This window comes from Gallus gallus, chromosome 4 (assembly GCF_016699485.2).
Source record: "Gallus gallus isolate bGalGal1 chromosome 4, bGalGal1.mat.broiler.GRCg7b, whole genome shotgun sequence".
NCBI classification, from domain to species: Eukaryota; Metazoa; Chordata; class Aves; order Galliformes; family Phasianidae; genus Gallus; species Gallus gallus.
This window is the reverse complement of record NC_052535.1, coordinates 59527552-59546171: the sequence shown is the minus strand read 5'-3', so window position 1 is coordinate 59546171 and position 18620 is coordinate 59527552. Positions and strand designations below refer to the sequence as shown.

Here is an 18620-nt window from a genome sequence, read left to right as displayed (position 1 = left end):
TAAAAGAGACTCAGACTCTTTACTCTTAACTTTATGTTATCATAAGAAATGAAAGCAAAATTACTTGTAAGTCAAAATGTCTTAATTACTCATGCAATTTGTGTGCTTACAATTTGAAATGCACTGAAATCACTTGTCGGAGCCAATAGGAATTGTTCTCTGCACCTCTAGCACATTTAATGGGAATCTTTCAGTTGACAGGTTTGCCCAGGGATGATATAAATGTAATGAAGACATGGAGAAAATACATTACTTAGATACAGTAATTAAGACTTTTTCTTTAAAATAAATTATGCCCATAGCTGTGATTCTGCTGTTAACTGATGTATTTTAAGGGATATAAAAAGCCAAAATCCAGCATAAATGCAAGTCATATACCTAACATACACCTGCATTAGCAACAAACTGGAGAAGCTGTTCCCCAGGGATTCAGTTTCAGTGCTGTTAGCGTAAATGAAGTGTGCAGCATACAAATGTCTTATTTTTCTTTTCTTCTGTAAAATTACTTACAGTGTCCTGTGTCCACATCCTTTCTTATCTTATTTTCTCTTCTCTCCTGCACAGCTCTCTGAGGAACATGTAGCACTACAACATCAGCCTCCAGGCATAGGCATTAACACTGTGTCCCAAGAATGTGACTAAGGAAAATCAATTTCTTCTTCAACACCCTTCAAAGATTGTGCTAAATAGGGTATATGTGGTACTCCTTTTCACTGTTTCCAGGGGCTTCCCCCTCTGCTGTGCATGGCTACAAAGGTGTCTCCACACAAGACAAACTGATGAACTCAGTTTGTAGAGGGAAGGGAATGGAGGAGACGCTGGCTGCACACAAAGTGCTGTTACATCCGCAAAGTAAATACACATACAGTGACCTCAGGTGCTATCTGTAAATGCCACAGAACTAGCCTCTTGCACCCGAATGCTGCACCGCTGAAACCGGCAAGAATTTCTTTATGGTGTTCAGTAGGTAATAAGCAGAAACAAAAGCTTTACAACAGAATTAATAAAAGAAAAGCCAAGTAGTATCCTTAGGGAGCTGCATCTCAGTCTTGTGACAAGTACAGAAAAAAAAATAAAGAAGAAGAAAAATCCACCACAGCATCTTGGACAAATTCTTAAGTGAGCTGTAACATAATTAGTGTGCTCAAAGTCCCTTGCAGAGAATCAGCAGGCTATCTTGATTTGTGTCACAGTCCTCAGTGCTTTATCTGACTGCTAAATAAGAAGTTTCAAATCACTGTGTCAGTAAAAAGGAAAAGCAAAATATTTTCTTATTGCACTGTCAGATTTTAAGTCCCTGGCAGGTAGGCAGTGTAGGTCCATCATGGCTGGACAGATACATTCTACAGTGCTCAGAATCCAAAAAGCATTTTTTCTATGGCTTTGCTGACTTCTTTGCCCCGTTCCCACTGACGTCATAGCAGTACACCAAGGTTAGCTTTGAAGAACCTGTCTGTGAGGAAAAGAGCAATCCCACTGAGGCTGGGCTGCAAGCTGCATAAATTGACAAACACACACAGACCCCAACTGGCTGAGGATTTATGCCAGTCAGAGATGTGGCACAGTAAGTTTGGTAATCCCAAGGGAAACAGCCTATTTGCGTGTGGGACCTCAAAGCTACGGCTACTGATTTTGCAGGGAGGCTGCAGCATTAAGGTTGGCATGAATCTCTGATGCATTTTTTGGGTGGTCTGCTTTAAAGAGAAAAAGAGGTGTACAAACTTTCCTTCAGGATGCTGTGCCATTTCCTAGCCTCCTCCCTTCACCCTTTGCCCTTACTCCTATCATCTCCGAAACCACGTTTCCTTTGGGAGCAGAGGGTGCTCAGGGTATGTGCATGGGATGGCAGTGCCTTTCAGGAACAACCCTGCTTCCTTGCAGCAGCTCTGAGCAGGCTGCTTCCTGCTTTGAAATGTCCTTCACAGGCAGCAGAAATGGCATTGCTGGTGATTTAGTATTGACTGAGGTTGACAAGCACAACCCGCTAGGTGCTTTCTAAAGGCAGAGGATGACACAGTCTTATCTAAGCATAAAAGGTTGGGGAAAAGCATGTCCAAGAAAATTGATCTGGGTGCTGAGAGACATAAGTCTAATTAGTTATGGTGGGTGTTTATGCTTTTCTCCCTCTCATTTTTCAGGTAACTTTCACATATCCTTTTCCTACTCCCACAGTTCACCCCACTGATCCTTTTTTCTTTTTGACACAGTTCTTCTTCCTCTCTTTCAGCAGTTGCTTGTCCCTATTTATAAATATGCTGTTCCCTCCCGAAGGAAAGAGCTGAGCAAAGGACACAGGCAGGCAGTTTCTTGCAAGTGTCACAGAAAAAAATGAAGAACTGTGAAGTGTTTCTGGGAGCAAGAACAATACTAGGTTCTGAAAGCTTTCACCATTCCATATGCAGACAGTGCTCGGGGACCCTGGGCAGAAGGTGCATTCAGTTGCAAGACCAGCTTCGCTGATGGCAAAACATGAGCCGATGGTGGACTGTGGCAAGGGAAGAAGCAGAGATGAGGCAGTATTGAAGGCAACCCCAAGGAGTCAGCAGTTATCCCGGTGGCAATGTGGAAGCCAGAAGAGACAACTGGATAGAGTGATCATTTTGAGAGGCAAGGAGTAAAATTGTGCCCGAGGGACAGAGACGCACCGTCACTGCCCAGAACCGGGATTTAAAATAGCATTGCTACATACTCATGCTATCTTTCATGAGAAAAACACTGGTACTATTTAAGAAGGAATATCACTACAGCTTTCTGATGTAAATCTTAGAAAAAACAAACATCCATACTGCCTTCAGAGGCTTTTTCCCTTTCCATTCAACGCAGGGCTGTGATCCTTGCAGCCCTTTCAGCTATTTGCATTTTGGCTGATGGCAAACATCTCACTGCTGGAGGAGGGAGGAGGAGCGGACATAAAGGCTGCATTCTGCCACACTGTCTTGGGGTCAGAAGTGCATGCTTTCAAGGTGGAGAGCATAACACATAGTTTGACTAGTAATGTTAAGTGTCTGTCATTAAGGGTAACATGCCAATTCTATAATTAAATCGTGATACTGTATAATACAGAAGGTTACACTGCATGAGTAGAGACAGCTGTCAAGTCCTGTGCCGTTTATTAATACATACGGCATGCACAGCATGTGTGTCTCTAACTACTAGCTGGCTCTACCTTCATAAATTATATTTGCCACTGTTTCTGATATTGGATAGCTTCAAAAAGTAAACGCCATCCGCTTATTTGAAAACTGGAACTGCAGTAGGAAAGTTTCATGTGTGCTGAGCTAGCTGACTTAAAAGAATATTCCTTTAGCATTTCCAAAAGGTTGATGCACAGAAAAGCAAAAACACTCTATCCTAATCTGAGCTCTGTCACAGAGGCATGAAGTGGCCTTCAGGCCAGTAATTAAGCTCTCAGTTTCTCTGCACAAGAGATAGATGAGACCTTGCAGAGCTGAATGCAGGACAAACTAGTGAGCAAATGCTTGCTCACTGCGCTGGGGATGCAAAGTGACAAACAGAACTTCATATCGATAAGTTTTGATTAGCTGATGTTACAAGAAGCTGGGAAGAGCAGGCACCAGAAGCGTGGCACGCCAGTACCAAGCCATCAGTGTCACTTGACACTTTAGTGAGAGTTTTCTACTGCAAGAGGAACCACCTGCAAATGTCTTTGTTTTATAATTCCTGTCATAAAAGGGTACGAGGCAGGCAGGAAGGTTGCTACTCTATGCTTTCCCAGACATGGTGCCTGACAGGACTACTTCTCCCACCTTTTTAACAGTTTAACTTGCAGCTAAGTGCTCCCCTCCTTCTCTCCTCTTCCTGGGGAGGACATTCTCATTCAATTGAAAGATCAGACGTTGGCTAATGCTGTAAGATTGCTGCTCCTGTAAGATTAATGTCAGATTGTCCACAAAGGGCCACCACCGAAAGGCCCTTTTCCTCCTTCAATACCCTGGTGCTACTAGAGCAGGCAGTCTCCAGATTTCATGCCCTTGATCTTTGTGCAGGACACCTGAGTAAGCCCTGCTCCATGGGCCTGTGCAAGCACCCAGGTTTCCGTGACTTATTGCAGATCAAGCTCCCAGTGAAATTAATGGGATGCTTGCTCCTGACTTCAGTGGTAGCTGAGTCAACTGCTTAGAAGAGGAAACATGGACAGCTCAGAGCAGTTCCTGGCTCCGGTCCACTGGAGCACTTCTGTGTGTTTAACTTAACAGTCCCCCTCCAGCTGGTGCCCCACAGCATGTCTTGACTAAGCAAGGTCAAGATCCGCAGTTTCCTGGCTTGCACCACTGCCCACGTGCACCTGAAGACATCACCTCTTCCCTCCCTTGTGCTGACACAAATGCTACCAGCACCTTGTAATTAACAAAGGTGTTTGGCAGTACTCAAGTACGGCCGAGTAAAGATGCTCATGCATCTGTAGAAAGACAGTTACGCCTTGGCTGACCTACCTTTAACGGAAGCTGAATATGTGGAAATGATGCAAAGGAACAGCACGGTAAGAACAATCATGCTGGACTGCCCCGAGCTCCTGACTGCAGCATGAAGTGCAAAAGCCTCCAAGAAAGAAGAGAGCCTCCAAGAAGCGAACTGCTGACAATGGAGCAGCGCTTGCAGAGGGAGCTGCCGCGCCAGCCACCGTGTTTATCTAGATGTAGTAAAGGTCAGATTCCAAATTCCACACTCAGGTACTAAGTTCATGGAAGGACTTCCAGTTAATTATTAAGAACCAGGGTAACTAGGGGTTTTTACCCATTTTATTGATTACTTCAGCTTTCATTTTTGAATGCCCATGCAGCCACATTGATGAGCAGTGGAGGTGGCCTCCAGACCTGGCAGAAGCAGGAGCTCCCTCCACTCCTCCTCTGCTTTAACAAAGGTGTGCTGCTGCCAGGGGCTGAATTCTTACTACTGTTCTCCAACTTCATGTATCAACCCTATGGGCAAGCCTAGAAGCAGGTGCTTTGTAAGGGTCTGGGAGCAGAAGTACAAGGGATTTATCAGTACCATAAAAAAAAAAAGGAAATGGTGCTCTGTTACAGAGACTGATGTGCAATATCAGTTCCTTGGCTTGTACAAAAGGAACTCTCTTTCTTTTAGCATCCCCTATATTACTTCATTGCAGCAGCAGATTAGAGACTGAAAAGATGAAACAAGCCAGCCACTCTGTCTTCATCCTGAACAGGGCAAGCCAGGCCCTTCCTTTTCCACCCATATTTTCCCCTTTCCTCTTGTTTGGTTTATCTCTCAATAAGCTCTCACCTGACTAAAGCACACGTTTCCCCATTTCCTCTGAGAGCAAACCCCAGCCCATCCCACAGTCAGCCCCGCTGCCAGAGGGCTCATTAAGGAAACCCTTGTCCCTCGGACAACTGCGTGGCAGCGTGCTAACCCCACGCATTCCTCAGAACACCTCATACACCAAAATCTGTGCCAAGACACTCTCTCCCCCAGCCAACAAAGCCCACTTCTTTCTGCACTGGGAGGAATCTGCTCCTACATGTTTAAGAAGGGACAAGGTAGGGATAAGAGCGATAGATGCCGACCAGCCATCACCATGCTCTCCTTCTCTATTTCAGAGGTTATTTTAGCAAGAGATTTTTATTTTATTCTCCAGCAAGCTAGATCCTGTAAATAGCTCCCTGCCACAAAATGACTTCCCCACTATAGGCTGGAGTGCTACTTGCATTGTCATTACATTACAGCCTTAGGACTTTTGGCTAACTGCTAGCTACAAATATCCCAACTAAAGCAGTGCTGCCCCAGGCTGTATTTAATTGCTAGCAATACCACTTCTGTAATCAGGTCTTCTGTATGAGTGAAGGACCGTTAGGTGAGAACAGACTTGGATAGCATAAATGCCTTCTTCATTGCCTTGTGCTGACAGAGAAGCCGGGTACAGTGGCTGCAAATGTAGGGAGGGATTAATAGAAGCAAGCCTTGCTCCAGCTGCTCCCCGGTTTATTAGGTACTCTGCTTCCACAACTCAGGCTGCAAGATGCTCCTGAACTGAAGGGACCGCAGGCACAGCTTCATGTATACACCAGTGAAGATATCTGAACAGAGCCTAGAGCACACACGGACCAGATGGGGTCTCCAGGAGACACTTCCAGTCTCTCTGGATGCCCCAGGAGACAGATCTTCCCTGTTTATTTGCATATATCCCTGACTCCCTAAGCCAAGTCCTTCTCCCAGTCTGCAGAAGGAAACGTTATCAGGACATACTCTTTCATGTTGTTGTTTCCTTGTGTCCTGTCCTAAGCTCTACACTTACATTTTCTGTGCACTGTTTTGCTGCATGTAAGAGTCAGGTAACTGTGTGTGTGTGTGTGTGTGTTTCCGCACTCCAGCTGACCCTTTTGCTTCATTTGGTAAACAAGAAACTTCTCAAGCTCTCGGTTCATTTTTAGAAAAAAATTTAAAATGACACAATCAGTGTGCAAAACAACTCTGGCTAGAAAAAGAACAGAACTATGGATTCTGCTTTGGAAATGAGCCTTTACACTTCACTCACTGGGAGGAGGTGATGTTGGTTGGAAATCTGGGGAAAAGTAATCCTCCTCTTACACTCCTGAGACATAGGAAATGTGTGTCTTCCCTGAAATGAAGTTACAAGAACAAAGGCCTCTCTTAGTACCAGAATGTTAGAGGCCAGATCCCCTCATCATTTACACTGGTGTAGCTGTTTGTACACCAGCCAGTTGTATGCCTGTTACAGAGCTAAGTATCTAACCATCACGCACGTGCAGAGAAACAGCGTTATGTACTTCCACGTGCGTGTATATTTATCTCTAAAAACCTACATACATGCATTTAAAACACACTTGGTGTAGTCTTACAATACCTGGGAAAGGGGAGGCCTGAGCCTCTCCTCAGCTATGCCGGGCTAAATCAGCAGTGACTTCCTTAACATCAAATGACACCCACAAAAAAGGTCTTGCACCCACCAAAGTCCACTACAGGCAGAGTTGTGGGATCAGCCCTTTAATGGACACCTCACGCCATGCTGGCATATGTATTAGGGTCAAAGTATTACTGTTGCTGCACATTTTCCAGAGTCCAAACAATAAAGCTCATATCTTTATATGACCTTATAAAACTAATGAGATTTCCTCACATTTTTCTGGGGTCAATAAAACATTTTTGTCTTCCCTTCACAAACGATGATGTGATGCTTATAGTTTTCACTTCAAACTGCATGCACCAAAGCGTCCGAGCCCATCTTTGCCTTCTGGCTGGTGTTGGGGGTTTGGTGATCAGTGCTCCCAAGACATCCTTCCTTCTGCTCCGGGGTGGGGAGACGCACAGCCAAGCCTGGTGTGTAAATCTTGATACTAATAGTAACATAATCGAGGTTTTAAACAGATTCGAGCAGAAGCGAATGCAACTCCGGTTATTTAAAAAGTAATGCAGGAAATAATCACAAATGAAATCAAATATTAGAGCAAATATCCAGCACGAGCAGCAGCTAAAGGTCAGCATCTTACAGTAGTGACCCCATACAGTTCTGTGACTTTAATTTAGCTGCAGCAAATCTGAAACCAGCAGCAGGGCTGGAGGAGTGTGTATATGTGGAAGCAGTGAAACTTGAGACAAACACCGATGCACACGGAGAGGAGATGATGGCAGCACGCAGTCTCCTGTTTGCTGCAGCACCTTGTTAGCCACAGGGCAACAGCTATCGGCATACTGAATTAGGCTGCCCAAACTGTGTTTTTCTCATAATTATAATCCAAGGCTCCAGTATTAACTGCTGTGCCCGGGCAGCGTCGTTCACGAAGCGATCAGGAGTGGAAGGAGCGCTGTCCCTGCGTGTTGGCGCTAAGGTCACAAGAGCCAGCTGGTGGGGGCTTTTAGGTACGGAGCTGGAAGGCGCACACCGCTCTTCTGCGGGGCTGAGCGGACGTGGGACCTCGGGAGCTGGAGATCTGCCCTGAGAAATGGCAGTGCTTAGAAGGGCTCTGCTGCCCTCTGTGTGAACTCGCTAGTGCCACCAGAACCGCCCGATAAAGTTTTCCTGACTGTTTTGCTCCTTTTAATCCGCGGTGCCCACACAGCTCCTCGGGCGGGAAGCAGCGCTTGTCCAGCGCACCGCAGGACAAGAGGGAACGGTTTTAAACTCAAGGAGGGAAGATTTGGACAGGATGCCAGGGGGAAGTTTTCTGCTGAAAGTGTGTCGAGGTGCCCAGGCTGCCCACAGAGGCGGTGGATGCCCCGTTCCTGGGCGATTTCAGGGCCGGGTTGTGTGGGGCGCTGGGAAGCCCCTTGACCTAGCGGCTGGCAGCCCTGCCTGAGGCCGGCGGGCTGGAACTTGATTCTTCAGGTCCCTTCCAACCCAAGCCGCTCTACGAGCCTACGATTCACCACCACACCCCGCGCACACGCAGCCTCCCGGCGGCGGCGGGGCGGTGACCGCCAGCAGCACGTGACGGCCGCCCGTTGCCCGCTGGGATTTGAAGTCGCGGCGGGCGGGGAGGGCGCGCGCGTGCGCCCGTGAGGCGGTTGCTCCTCCGCGGGCCTGGCGCGTGGGTACGTGGGGGTCCGCGCGCGCGCCGCGACCGTTAGCCCTGAGGGGAGCGCGCGGGGAGCCGGGGGGCGGGGCGGAAGGGGGAGATGGCCGCCTGTCAGCGGGCCCGGGGCGAGCCCCTCTGCCGCCTGCAGCGGGCGGCTGTCGCGTTTGTGGAGGTCCTGGGAGCGGGGGTGAAGGAGCCTGGTGGGTTATGAGGTGGCTGGGGGGCGTGAGCAAAGATGCGCGTGTGTTTCTGTGTGTGCGTATAGAGATACGAACGTAGGTGTGTGTGTAAACGTATGTACACGTGTGTGTGTACAGATGTGTGTCTGTGCGCGGGTGCGTGCATCAAAGCCCTCAGGAAGCAGCCCGGTGTGCGCCAGGCGCGTGTGCTGCGGGCCGGGTGGGTGCCGCTGTGTCAGTGCTCTCTTCTTGGGCCTGGTGCTCCGGGCACCCCCGGGACGGACAGCACTGTCACTTAGCTGAGGTAGCTAAATGCTTCTGATGGGTGTGGAACGCAGCTCTGGTGCTTTGTGTGTTACTAACCTTACTTTTTTATGATAGGTGTAGGATGATATTCATTCTAACTGAACTTATTGCTAATAGCTCTCTAGTGACTACTTTCTTGTTTCTTACAGAACTGGTGAGATGAAAAATTGTTTTTCATGACATATTTATCACGCGTGTGAGATACAAGTCAGTGAGCCAGCCAGAAGCTAATGTCATCGGGAACAGCAACAGAAAACACCATGCCCCCTGATGCACCTGAGGTGGAAGGAAAGGTGAAGTCGTGTGACAGGCAAGTAGAAAGACAGGAGGAAGGCACAGACAAGGCAGAATGCCTCGAGCCCATGTCCAAGAGGCAGAGGAAGAAACTACTGAAGCAGAAGCAGTGGGAAGAACAGAAGGATCTTCGTAGGTATGGTTCTCGAAATGGCTTTTTTAGCATTGTGTGTGCTGGTTTGTTGTAATAGTCACAGTGTGTCAGCAGAATCTGTGCATAGATGGCTTTAGCAAATCAGGGCTCTTGAACCAGTTTTTTCCCATACTAGGTTTAAAGCAGTAGTCACAGTGTGCTCCATCTGAGTATGAAGAAGCTGTAAAGGTAAGCATTTTCTCTATGCTAGAAGTGTTCCTCAGCTTGAAGCAGATAGGAGGAGGGCTTCAAAAGTGCATGTTACTGGCTTGTCAGGAGAGAGGAATCTCAGAATGGGCCGTGCCTTTCCCTGTTGCTGGCAGATCTTGCAAAGCACTGGGTTGTTTTTGTTTGTTTTTGTTTCTTTGTTTCTCTTTTGACACATGAAATGCTGTACTGTTAATTACACAGACTTACCTTTGAAAATGTTTTTGGACAATGGTGAGCTTCTGTGTTCTTCCGTTGTTGGGAGGAAGCGTATCTGGGCAGAAGACCTGACTCAGAATACCTTTAAGTCCGTGCAACTCTCACCGTTGTCTTCATTTGACTCATCACATATGTCTGTCTTTGTATGTATATCCAGAACTTCACAAGCAGAGTTGGGGTATTGGTTTCGTGGTTCTCTTAACACAGATGTGAGCAACAGAGAGAAATTAAGCTACCACTGTTACGGGCCATCCACCTTCATCATAGAACTGTGCGTTTACGTGCATAACGTGCACCTCAGCAGATTTGGCATCATTTTTCAAAGATTTATCTGTTTGTTTATTTGCATAGGCAGAAACGCAAAGAAAAACGCCAGAAGAGAAAATTAGAACGTCAGTCAAAGTCAGACCCCAGTAATGAAGGGAATGACAGAAAGCGTATGCGAAGGGACGTCGTTCCCAGCACGCTTCGCCTCATTGTGGACTGCAGCTTTGATGACTTGATGGTGCTAAAGGTAAATCACATTTACCCGTCACGTACAGATGTTGGAAGATTCTCTGGTTGCAGTGTTGATGCGATATCAGAGCAGACAGTAGCGGATAGTTAGCATTTTTCAGATTGTAATGACTCCTAGAACTGCTCATGTCAGTTGCAGACATTTTCAGGGTTTGGGACGTACCTTTATGTAAGCTTGCTGAGGGTTCTGATCACATTCATGGAGATGTGGTGAGTTGGTTTGATTCCAGAAAACAGGAATATGGAAACAGTTTCTGCAGTGTGTTCTCTATGAAGCTGTATGCAATTCTGCTTCAAAATGCTTAAAAGGTTGTAAATGCCACATCCAATTACTTTTTCCTTTGAAACTGATGTGAAGCTCCCAGCAGTGTTAGAGAGGATCCATGGAAATTAGAACTCTGAGCGTTATGAGGATACTGAGCTTTTTCTCTTAGGTACCCCAGAGGTGGTTCGGACAGGACAACACAATTCAGCCCATCTCTAAAATCCTAGAGTCGATTTAAAAAAAAAAAAAAAAAAAAGGGTGAGGTGTTCCCAGGATAGGTAAATATGAGAACAATCAGCCATGGTACGCAGGCACTGGTCGAGACACTTAATCTGCCATTTTGAGGTCAGAGCGGCTTTACCCCTACAGGGAACATGCGTTACTTTGCAGCCTCCTGTATGAGTATAGCCCGCAGTGTCTAAGGCAGACCTCTCCCCATGCTTCTACCCTGAGCCTTTCTACTGCTCTCATTTCGCTGTCCTGCAAGGCTGCGTGAATTTGAGCTTTTGCAAAGCCCACCTGGCTGCTCTGTGACTGTAATGAGGGGCACGCGCAGCAGTGACTGAGCCTTGTTGTAGTGTGGCAGATCTCATTGATTCCTGAGATTAGTTTTGAATGTTTAAATGTGTACTTAAATCTCAGTGATTTTGTTTTGTTTGTTTCCTTGAACAACACGAATCACGTACGTGCTCAGAGGTGTTTAAATACACTTTTGTAGATGTATGTTTCCATGTCAGCAGAATCCCTTCACAAAGGCTGTTCCTTCTGTTGGGGTCTGATGTCCGCTCTCTGTCAGCAGTCATTTTTGCCAGTTAAAAGCCTCCTTTTTCTCTCTTTAGCTTCTGGCTCATGGTAAAGCATTTTGTGGTGGTCTGTCTGAAGGACTGTGTAAAAACAAATTGTGTTGTATACAGGATGTTAAGAAGCTTCACAAGCAAATTCAGAGATGTTACGCAGAAAATCGCAAAGCATTCCATCCTGTGCAGGTATGTTGAAACAAACTAAGTACTGGCTGTACTGCCACATACAAAGTGTGTAGAAAAAGGCAGTTGTAACACAAGTGGGCATTAAAAAAAAATTTTTTTTTTTTTTGATAAAAAAATTACATCTATTTTAGCGGATGAATTTTCAACCCAAAAGTTATAGAAATACACACATAAAAAGGTATGTGGCTGTTGGTGCAGTGCCAGATACCGGTGTGCCAATAAAGCGGCGTTGATAGTCAGTTTTGTCTATGACACATACAGGTGGAAAAAAGGGACTGTGTGTATTTCTTTATGTTCCTAACTGTGTGAGTGTGGTCTTAGTACCACTAGCTCTTTTAGCTAGATAGTAAGTGAGCATTTTAGCTAATACTTAGGAGAAGAAAAGATATTGTACGGTGGGGAAACAAATCGATGTGTTAACAATTTAGTACTGTGTACCTTTCATTTGTTCTTTTCTAAGTTTTACTTGACCAGCCACGGAGGACAGCTGAAGAGCAACATGAATGAAAATGACAAAGGATGGGTCAACTGGAAGGTGAGTATTTGGCTATTCTATTGTGAAGGACCAGTGCTTTATCTATGGTTATTTTTTTCTGTGACTTCAGAGCAATATCATATTAAAGTGAGGCTCTTTGTGCTCTTAAGTAAGTCAAGGGGTTTTTGTCTTGAAACTAGATTTTATTTTTGCTTTAAACACTCCACACACAGTCTTCACTTCTTCTTCTTGAACAGATACTGTTCTCTGCTAGACTGCTTGGTTTCGGCAGTTCTGACAGTCATCTGTAAGGTTTTGCAGAGTTCTTTTGGGGTTTCAGAAAGTTTCCCAGTGACTGTTTTGCAAGGCAGTGCTTTAGGGAGCGATGGTGGGGCTGTGGATTATTTAAGCAGAATGCAATCTGTATTATGGGATGTACTGAAACATGAATGAGGGGCATAAAGCAACTCTTATTTTTGCTGGTTCGGTCTTGGGTCTGTACAGATTGCCCAGCAACTCATCAGTTAAATGTAACTTTTTAAGCTCTTTTTTCTCTTTTCTCTTTTTTTTCTCTTCTCTTTTTTTGTCTCTTTTCTTTTTTTTTTTTTTTTTGTCTCTCTTTTTTTTTTTCTTTTTTGTCTCTTTTCTCTTTTTTTTTTGTCTCTTTTCTTTTTTCCTTTTAGGATATCCAAATTAGAACAGAACACTATAGTGAGCTAATAAAGAAAGAAGACCTTGTATACCTCACCTCAGATTCCCCAGACGTTCTCAGTGAGCTTGACGAGAGGAAGGCCTATGTGATTGGAGGACTGGTGGATCATAATCACCACAAGGTAAACCATGGGTATGCTTCTTTACAGTTCTTCTGTTCACATATTTTACATAAACAATACACACATATAAACTAACAAAAATAAATGATAACAAAACTCTTTCAAAAAAGATTTCATTAAGAATATGTTGCAGAAATGAGAAAACAAAGCTTGTGGTGATATCGGTGACTTGTGTTCCAGAGTGCAGACATGCTGAGGCTTTTTAGGATTTAATCTTTTCATTTTAAATATAGGAACAGAATTAATAACACTGCTCAGCTTACTGAGGGCCATATTTTCAGACAGAAGGGTTTGGTTTCTGTTCATGCACTTGTGTGTGTGCTTGTATGTGCACGCGCCCAAAAATAGATGAAGAGCAGCGCTTGAATCTTGAATGTCCTTTTTTAATGAGTTTGCATGTCAGGAGAATTTAGTGAAGTCATGCAAATGCCTCACAGATCTGGTTCCATAGCTGCACGTGGGACTGTGCTGTGTGAACATGGAAAGTCATGGAGAATGCAGCTGGGAAATTAAAGCACCGTTACTTCAGAGAAACTCCGATGTCATTTCTGGTGATGTGTTGAGGCTTCAGATTCATTCCTTTTCTTTCTTTTTTTTTTTTTTTTTTTTTTTTTAGCATCACAAAGATAGCAAAGCAGTTAGTCCGCTGTTAAAGGCTGGGAGGAAACTAAAGCAAATCCCATATGGTCATTATGATACAAATGGTTATTCACTTTCCAAAGCTTGTTTGTTTGTTTGTCAGGTACTGAATTTGCTTTTTTTTCCCTGTATTTCTTCCTCAAAACAAAAACAACAACAACAAAAACCTGGTTACCTTAAACTGAGTAACTTTGTGCTTAAGCTCAGGCTTGCCTTTGAGACAGGCTGTGCCCAGCATGTTCTGGAGCTGTATGACCGGGTCTTGTTTGCCATCCTTTTGACCGTACATCATAGAGTGACGTATTAGAGGTGGTATGCTTTCCAGAGGTAATCCTTGAAGCAGGAACTGTCTTACCTGGCTAGGTCTCTGTTTATTACGTATCTTCTACAGCAATAGTGAGGCAGTACTGGCAAGGCTCTGGACAGAAAATGATGCCTGTAGTCTTATCTGTATGTGCTGATATGGAATTGTGATTCTCAGTCCAGTTGTTTTTATGCTTTTCCTTCAGGGAATTACTTACAAAAAAGCTGTAGAGCAAGGAATTGGTCATGCACAGCTCCCTCTGGGAAACTTTGTGAAGATGAACAGTCGGAAAGTGTTAGCAGTCAATCATGGTAAGTTCTAAAATACAGAATGATTATGCTATTACTGAATATACCTGCAATATTAGGAATTGGAAACCTCAGAACGCGTGCTATAGTGAAAACACCCAGTTTTTAGTGTGCTGATATTTCTTGAATCTAATTACCTTTGGGATACAGTAGTCCTAACCTTTAAATATTTTAGGTATGGGAAAATACAGAAGTAGCTAAGGAAGTGCCTTATCCACTGAGAAGTGCACCTTCTGTTCTCTTAACTTGTTCCATGATTAATTTTGGCATTGCTGCCACCCCAGCCTTATTTCTAGACTGAGTGGATAAGTGAGTAAAATGTTGAAAACCGTCCCATGTATTTTATTCCATTGGAGGTTAAGAATATGTGATGGTTTTGTTTTTTTCTTTACCTCTTCTGACAGCTTTGTTCAGCTGTAACTGCTTAGGTACCTGTATGCTGACATAGTTTGATTAAGCACTACTCCATCTGTTGAGCTTTCATAACTGCATTTTTACCCATCTTCCTGCTTTTGGTTGAAGTATACAATTATGCTTAACAAAGTCTTGACGCCTTTTAGTCTTCCTGTTCTGTTATTATTTTTCAGTGTCATTAAACAAAAATACATGGAAAGTAGGGGCTACGCAGACCAGAGTGGGATTTTTTTTAACAAGGCATACGAGTTTTCATTTTGCCTCACTTCGTGTTCATTTATTTATTTGTCTTGCCGTGTGTCAGGTTTGTTATATTATTAACACATTGCAGGATAGCTTTGATTTCATGAAAGGCCAGTCATTGATGAGATGCGCATTTACATGATAATTAAGATTATTTAAACATAAAGGAGGTGGTTTCTAAAACTTCATCTGTACACATTCTTTATTTGGGCTCTAGCAGATCTTTGTGCTGCTTACTAGAAGCTCTGCTAGCTCCATAGTTTTAGTGGAGAAGTTTTCTGCAGTAGTCTTATAGTGACCTCTAGCGTCAGCATTTTTGGAGGCTGTCTTCTGGGGAAAAAGAACATCACTTACGTTTGGACGTTCATTTATTTGCTTTATGATATTGTGCACGTTTCTTGTGCTAGACTTCTAGGCACCCGATTTTACTGCAGCTTAGTTGCTGAGATTTCATATCGTGTGGGATTGCATTCCCATACCCTTCTAAAACATTTTCAGATGGTAGCTGAAAAACGCATAACACACAGAGCATCTGTGAGGTAAAGGTTCTGCTATGGCAGTATTTTGCCTGAGGATTTTAGGCAAGAATGACTCCTCCACTGCCAAAAGTGGAGGGGTGTTATGGTTGTCATTATAGCCCTGGTCCGTATTGTAACCCTAATAACACAAGCTAAATTAAAAAAGATAGTTTTCAAGGGAGATGCTACTTAATATGAAGAAGATAAACAGAATCAAGCTGTGTCTCAAGTCTCATGTAAATTTTGTGCAAGAGAGAAGCTTATTTGCACTGAGATTTTTTGTGTTTTCCTGAGAACACATTTTGTTGCTTTTGTAATTGCTTGCTGTTTCTGTTGTGGTTAATTTGACGTCTGGATGCCTGCTCTTGGTGCAGGGATTGAAGCTAGAAGACCAGAGTATGGGATAGATGAGACTGTGGGACCTGCCTGGTCCCTATGGAACTGCTTCTAATAGTGGTGAATTTGAAAAATCTCACAGAAGAAGAAATTCTTTATTAACTGCCTTGTCAGTCTTTGAAGCACTTAAATTGAACGGGGCCCTCTGGCGGTGAGAAATGGCTAGCGCTGTTAGCAGTGGAGTCCATATGCTGCTTTTCGTTTATTTGCTTACTTATACCCTTTGTTGGGATCGTGTCTCTGTATACGTCCACCAGCGGTTCAGAGCCTGCCTTGCCATCTTATAATGGCATGAGGAACACATATATCTGTTCAGGTTTGTATCCCAAGGCTAATACATTTTAGTGTATGTTACAGTACCATTATTGTTCCATTCCACTCTGCAGTGATGTCTATTAACCGTTCCCACTGGCTTTTCCTGTCCTTGCTGAATGCTTTTGTTGCTACCGCCACATACTATGGAAGCCTCTGTTGCCCTCTTGAAGCCTCTCTCTTTCCATCAGTTCTAACTTTACTGTGCAGATCAAGGAAGTTCCAAAGCAAGGGTGTTCCTTGTATTCTTCTTGTTTCCTGAGCAACCATTTTTGCCACAGGTGCTTTCTGGAGTAACTTAGAGTGATCTTAATGTAGTTCTTTGAGAGGTCATACTTCCGCAGTACTTCCAAGGTGAATAACCTGCTCAGTAAAACAGCCATCTGTATCAGTGTCATAGCGTCCTGTAATCTGGCAGGCTGTCCAGGAAACCTGCATCTAGGAAACCTCTAGTAAATGTGATGCTTTTCTGTAACACGACCCTCAGCATGAGATCTGTGCAGCTCCTCCATTTCTCAACACTTGCCTAATTCTGTAAGTTTTTTATCCCCTTCACAGCTCCTCTCATCCTTTCTCATATGCTGTCACCTGGCATCAAGAACATTTACACTGGGTGCATTCTTTGAAGGCTGCATTCTCAAATGGTTAGCACTATTCCTGTAGCCTCAAGTTTAAGGAACCACTCCTACACCGCAGATTTGTCAGCCATGTCTGGTTTACTTATGAGCCATAGGGCTTCCTCCTGCCTTCCCTGCTGCTGCAGAGCCAGAACCGCTGTTAAGAAGTTTTTTGGGGGGCAGCTTGGGATTTTTCTAAATAAGAATTTGCTGATTACGTTTGCATATAATGCACTTTAGAGCTGTTGTCAACCAGGGAAAGTTTTGGGAGGTGAAACAGGGAGGAGTTGGGTAACAGTATGGTTAGTATAATAGCAACAGCAAAAAGTTTGTAGTGTTAGTGGTTGCTGAAAGTGGGGAGTAATGGGAGTTTTTGCTTTAAGCTCAGGTTTTGTCAGGTAGAAATGGAATAGAAAGATAATGAGGTTATAGCAGGTTCTAGGAAGACTTGGTACTTCTATGTGTTATAATTAGGGAAGGAAGCAACATCTTTATTAAAGCACATCCACAGGAGTATTCCTTTTTGACATGGGAAAGTGCTGATGTCAGTAATAGAAGGCACTTGTGAGACCTGAAGGACTGGGGGGACATTCCTCTGTCCCTGTGAGAAATCAGTTCACAGTGGAGCAACTACAGAAAAGTGTTGCAGTAGTAACTGGGATACTATAGAGACTTGCAACCAGAGACTGAAAGTGCTTGGCTTTAAACTGCAACAGTGTCAGAACTGCCACTTCTTCTTCTTCCTTTACTTCCTCAGCTTTACACAAATGCATGTAAATGTCTGTAAAAATGAATTTAGAGCTGTGTTCCTATCAGCACTTCAGTTTCTTTCTTGTAAAAGAGCTGATAGTCTTTCTTGACTTTGCAGTGTTTGAAATCATCCTCGCATACCTGGAGAAGAGAGACTGGAAGGAGGCCTTTTTCAGTGTCTTGCCACAGCGGAAAGGGGCAGTGCCATTGGGAGAAGCCAATGATTCATCCCAACGTGCTCTATCTGAGAAAGAAGGTGAAGACAATGACTCAGACAGCAACTAGCCTGCAGAATAAGAAGATGGGATAACGTTGGGACATGAAGCAGTTAAGCTCTGAAGATCATCTGCTTCCCTTGTGATACTTAATTGCCTCAATGCTTGGTAGCTTCCTAGTTGGGTCAAAGTTGTTCTTGGACAGAAAGGGTAAAAACATATGCAGTTTTTATCCTGAAACTTCTATATTAATAGCTTTAAAAAAATAAATGAATAGTAAATGCAGAATTTATTTTGTTTACCAAGGAAGCGATGTTATTTAAGGTTTTTTTGTTGTTGTTGTAATAATTGCTTGGGTATATTACCCAAAATACTTAATCAGTGTTTTAATATGTGCGTTTATCTTTGTTGCAGATCTAAGCTATGAATTACAAATAATCCTGTGACCTCAAAACCTGTGCCGCTAGTGCCTGTTGCATGGTGGGCGTGAACATTTGACAACAGAAATAAACAGATTTTCCTGAGCATCTCAACTGACAGTCACAAGCAACTGAGCTGCCTTTATCAGCTGAGCCACTCCAATTTATACCCCTGATTTTAGTTAGTCGTGGTCAGAGAAGGAAATACAAGTGTGGGGTCAAGCCAACGCTTAATGCTTCAGTTTGAGTAAGATGGGTGTCTGTACATGCAGAGCGTGTGCCTTGGTTGGTGTGTGACATTCATTGGTACATGTGCAGTGAGTTCAGGTGACACGATCACTTTTTATTCATTGATCATCTTAGTAAGATTTAACCTGCAGTCTCAGAATAACACTGGAAGTCCAGATCTCTTATCTCTGTTACAAGTCTTATCTTCAGTTACAGTATACCTGGGCTTTGTTGTTGTTGTTTGTTTGTTTTGTTGTTTTTTTCCCCACTGTGTTAATTGTGTTCTCTGTCTGTCAAATGTTCTTTTTATTTTTTTTTCCTTTTAAAG

At 43.9% G+C, this 18620-nt stretch overlaps 2 protein-coding genes and 1 long non-coding RNA gene across 8 annotated transcripts in view; 2 read left to right on the top strand and 1 right to left on the bottom strand.

Annotated features, from left to right (window-relative positions):
- MTTP (microsomal triglyceride transfer protein) overlaps positions 1-4622 on the bottom strand; it is a 29003-nt gene extending 24381 nt beyond the window's left edge. Inside the window, exon 1 of the mRNA NM_001109784.3 lies at positions 4455-4622. Coding sequence (NP_001103254.3) covers positions 4455-4515 — 61 coding nt within the window. The 5' untranslated portion in view covers positions 4516-4622. The remainder of the gene's footprint in view (positions 1-4454) is intronic.
- LOC124417937 lies at positions 1191-7164 on the top strand. The gene is made up of 2 exons (XR_006939220.1): positions 1191-1564; positions 2228-7164. It is a non-coding gene; the product is annotated as an uncharacterized LOC124417937 (long non-coding RNA).
- A 1294-nt stretch (positions 7165-8458) lies between these two features.
- Positions 8459-18178, top strand: TRMT10A (tRNA methyltransferase 10A). 6 transcript variants are annotated; one of them, XM_046940843.1, is made up of 10 exons: positions 8459-8532; positions 9151-9431; positions 9565-9617; positions 10206-10368; positions 11550-11621; positions 12082-12156; positions 12780-12929; positions 14078-14183; positions 17549-17686; positions 18060-18178. In XM_046940843.1, the coding sequence occupies exons 4-10, from the start codon at positions 10294-10296 to the stop codon at positions 18089-18091; spliced, it is 648 nt and encodes a 215-aa protein (XP_046796799.1). In that variant the 5' UTR covers positions 8459-8532; positions 9151-9431; positions 9565-9617; positions 10206-10293; the 3' UTR covers positions 18092-18178. The 6 variants fall into 6 exon arrangements, with proteins under 6 accessions (XP_046796799.1, XP_046796798.1, XP_025006261.1 ...); XM_046940842.1 differs by having other exon boundaries at positions 11475-11621; XM_025150493.3 differs by lacking the exon at positions 9565-9617.
- The last annotated feature ends 442 nt before the right edge of the window (positions 18179-18620 follow it).